Raw genomic sequence first — 4,252 nt, forward strand, 5'->3', positions numbered from 1 at the left:
CCTCCTGCATGATGTCTCGTGAGCGTGATGAACCTTGGCCAACTTGCACAATTGTCAATGGATGGTCCCTTTCCATTCCTGCAGCAAACGACCGAAAAATTAGTTACAACAGTAATAAATATCAAACGTTACATTTCAAGATATGTAAACTACCTCGGGGTTGTGACCCAGCATCATTAGTATGGGCGGCTTGCAGCTCCTCCCCCCTCTGTCGTGAACTTGAGGGTCCTTCGCCGACTTCTACAAGTGGCAATCGGCATTTCTTACCCATTCTTGTGTCCAACAACTTTACAAAACAAAAAAACTATTAATTATAGACAACAATCAATTGCATAAAATGTAAGTGAAACAGACTGGGTAAAATAACTCATTTTAATATCTAACAATATATACATACATATATCCAAGTTTAAGAGCTTCTCTTTGCCAAACACTACAACCACAACGAAATGAAACCCTAACACCACACGATCATATATCCAAGTTCATAAGAAATGAATTTCAAATCCAATAGCGAAGAAGGGAAGGAATTGAATACATAGTAAGTAAAAATTAAAAGAATTAACAATATTAAGAGGAATTAATGAATTCAACAAATACTACACAGAGGCATTCCAACTAATTTATGAATGAATACGTTTTCATTAACAATTGTAACATCCAAACACATAATACACTACTAAACTATTACACTACTCATCCTCAGTGTACTCATCCTTGTTGTCATCTTCATTGTCAGACTCATCATCAATAAATTCATCTTCATCGTTTACTCCATGAAGATTTCTTTCAGCAATGATAGAGGCATCAATTGTCATTCCCTCTAGATCATCCCGAGCCCAACGAAGGTTGTCACTCACAACCTCATTAGTATTTATATTGTAGGGAACATTTTCAGAAAAACTATATGTGTCATCCTCCTCATGTTGGGGACCAACACCAGCATCAAACACGTCCCTAACTTTAGTTTTAACAATAGCATACCAATCCTTGTGCCTTTTATCTTCCACATAAAAAACTTGTGTAACTTGAGATGCCAAGACGTATGGTTTATCCATCATTTTATCCCCACCATGTATGAAGTGTGTAAAGTTTACCATAGGAAACCCAAATTCATCAGTCCTATATCCTCTCCTATGTTGGTCATGAACCCATTTACACTTGAATAACACATGTTTGATATTGTCAGAATAATTCAACTTGATTATATCACTTAAAATACCATAGTAAGTATTGCCCCCATCAGTAGCGACACTAACTCCACTATTCTACGTTTTCCTGTTTGCCTCATCATTTACACTCCTAAATTTTAAGTCATTTATTACATAATGCTTGAACCGCTTTACATAAATATACGGCCATTTGGACAATGCAACAAGGGTATCACTAACTCCCTCCTTTTCCTTATCAGCACCAGTGAGGGACATCACCTAACATCAGTTGGCCAAAATAAAATAATTCATATCAGTATAATTAATCATAGTTGAGACAGTGTTACAAGTTTAATAAGTTGAAAATTTCATACGTACGTGACCCCTAAACCAAGTATAAAACTTCTCCATGTGGTGCTTATATATAATGGCACCGAAAACGTTACGATTGTGGCCTTTTTGAAGTTCATCCTCTATCAATCTTTTGTGCATCCTGTGCAGGCAATTGTATTAGGATTAATAGACCTTACGTAAATTGGATTGACATGCAATTATATTTGTATATGTAATACTTACTCACGAAAGCGGTTGATGTTTTCGGAATTGAATAAAACGTAGCGATGAGCTTGGTCCACTCTTTATTGTTTAGTGTCATGATCGAAACCACCCCCGTGGACTCCTCAATCATCCGGGTGGGTCAATTGAATATAGTTTCAACTCCTTCCATATACCGTGAACAAAATGTTAAGCACTCCTCTACTATGTATCCTTTAGCAATAGACCCTTCTGGAGCAGCTCTATTTCGTACGTAAGACTTAAGACGTGAGAGGTACCTATAAAGGAATGATAAGATTAATGATTGGCAATGGTAATTCGAACACGCACATGAAACTGGAAGTTGATCAATAATATTACACACATCTTACCTCTCAATGGGATACATCCAACGGTAGTGTACTGGACCACTAATCTTCACTTCAGCAGCTAAGTGCATGACCAAATGTACCATTACTGTAAAGAAGGATGGAGGAAATATCTTTTGCAATTCACACAATGTCACTGCAATATCTGCCTCACTAGTCACAATATCTGAAACCGTAAGGGTTTTGGAACAAATTTCTCTACAAAAGCAAGCTAACTTTATCAAAGGCCTAGTAACATGAGATGGCAAAGACCCACGTAATGCTATGGGAAAAAGTTGCTGCATCAATATGTGATTATCATGACTTTTTAAACCAGAAATCTTGCATTCTTTCATATTCACATGGCGTGAGATATTGGAAGCGTACCCATCGGGCACTGTTACATCTTTCAAAACTTGCAAGAAACCATCTATCTCTGATGAAGTCATATGAAAACATGCGGCTGGTATGGTATACTGATCATCACTTTTTCGTTGTAGGTGGAGTTCACTCCTTATCCCCATGTCCGCCAAGTCAAGGCATGCCTTGTAATTATCCTTCGTTTTATCCTTCAAGTTCAACAGTGTGCTTAGTATATTGTCCATCACATTCTTCTCTATATGCATCACATCAACATTGTGTCGCAACTTGTGATCCTCCCAATAAGGCAAGGTAAAAAATATACTCCTTTTCTTCCAACCACTCTGGTCTGCCTCCCTTCTCTTCCTTTTTTTGTAAGCAATGTTCAGTTTCCACAATAATGTTAGATGTGACTGGTGGTTCAGGAGCCAATCGAGTATCATTAGATCCGTTAAATGACATACCATCTTTGTGGAAATCGTGGTCAACATCCAACCACCACCGATGTCCCATGTAACAGAATTTGCGACCATTTTTCAAATATCGAGACTCGGTCTTCATGGCACAAGAAGGACAATCCAACTCACCTTTGGTACTCCAACCCGACAAATCTGCGTATGTAGGAAAATCATTTATGGTCCACATCAATGCTGCACGCAATTGGAATACTTCTTTTGAAGATGCATCGTATGCTTGTACTCCAACATCCCATAACTCCCTTAGTTTTTCTACTAACAGTTCCAAGTACACATCTATAGTAATCCCTGGTGAGGTAGGACCAGGAATAACTAATGATAAAATCAAAGATGACCGTTTCATGCACAGCCAAGGTGGGAGATTGTACGGGACCAACATGACAGGCCACGTACACAACTAGTACTCATAATTCTGAAGGGGTTGAACCCATCCACAGCTAATCCAAGTCTGACATTACGAGGATTAGATGAGAAGTGTAAATGCTTACTGTCAAACATTTTCCATGCATCTGAGTCAGCAGGATGCCGCATTACCCCATCATTAGTACGACCATTAACATGCCATTTCATAGAACTAGCCAGATCGGGTGAAAGAAATAATCTTTGCAATCTTGGCTTTAAAGGGAATCACTGTAGGATCTTCGCAGCTTTCTTCTTCTCCTTATTGGATGAAGCATGCTTACTAGCAACAGATGCCTCATTTGTTTTCCACCTTGAAGCGTTACAACAAGGACACGCCTCGAGGTTAACATTTTGCTTCCAAAATAGCATACAATCATTGGGACAAGCATGGATTTTCTCATAACCCAAACCCAAATCTTGAACTATCTTCTTAGCCTCATAATGGTCCTTTGGCAACTTAGCGTCTGAAGGAAGCATATCCATCAGGACTTGAAGCAACAGAGTAAATGACTTATTTGTCCAACCACACAGAGTCTTCAACTGGAACAACACGACAATGGCTGAGAAAATGCTAAATTTTGTACAACCTTCATATAAAGGTTTGTCTACATCATCTACCATCTTGTAAAACTTCTTCGCGTCATCATTCGAACCTTCTCCCGAACGTTGCGCAGTTGGACCTTCTTCCATTGGTTTAGGTGGGATTTCATGCAGACAAATCGTGCAACATCCCATGGAAATCACCATATGGATTTTGGGTTTCTTGCATATGAGAGCTCCCACATTCGGTAGTTGGCGTAGCAGCTGCCGATTCACCATGAAATTTCCAAACTTTGTAATTTTTAAGCATCCCCGAAGCCCAACAATGCTCACGTGCCACATTTAGCGGTTGTATAAGCAAATTCACACATTTCACACAAGGACATAAGACATGCGGATGGAGCAGCAAATTTCACGAATT

The 4,252-nt window shown here is 39.0% G+C and overlaps 1 protein-coding gene across 1 annotated transcript; it reads right to left on the bottom strand.

The window, feature by feature from the left end:
- Positions 1 to 692: 692 nt before the first annotated feature.
- Positions 693 to 3,420, bottom strand: LOC126696012 (uncharacterized). The gene is made up of 7 exons (XM_050392802.1): positions 3,294 to 3,420; positions 2,878 to 3,177; positions 2,078 to 2,669; positions 1,883 to 1,984; positions 1,530 to 1,644; positions 1,326 to 1,430; positions 693 to 1,160 (listed from the first exon to the last, which is right to left on the bottom strand). Exons 1-7 carry the CDS (start codon positions 3,418 to 3,420, stop codon positions 693 to 695), a joined length of 1,809 nt encoding a protein of 602 aa, XP_050248759.1.
- Between the last annotated feature and the right edge of the window lie 832 nt (positions 3,421 to 4,252).

This window comes from Quercus robur, chromosome 8 (assembly GCF_932294415.1).
Source record: "Quercus robur chromosome 8, dhQueRobu3.1, whole genome shotgun sequence".
NCBI classification, from domain to species: Eukaryota; Viridiplantae; Streptophyta; class Magnoliopsida; order Fagales; family Fagaceae; genus Quercus; species Quercus robur.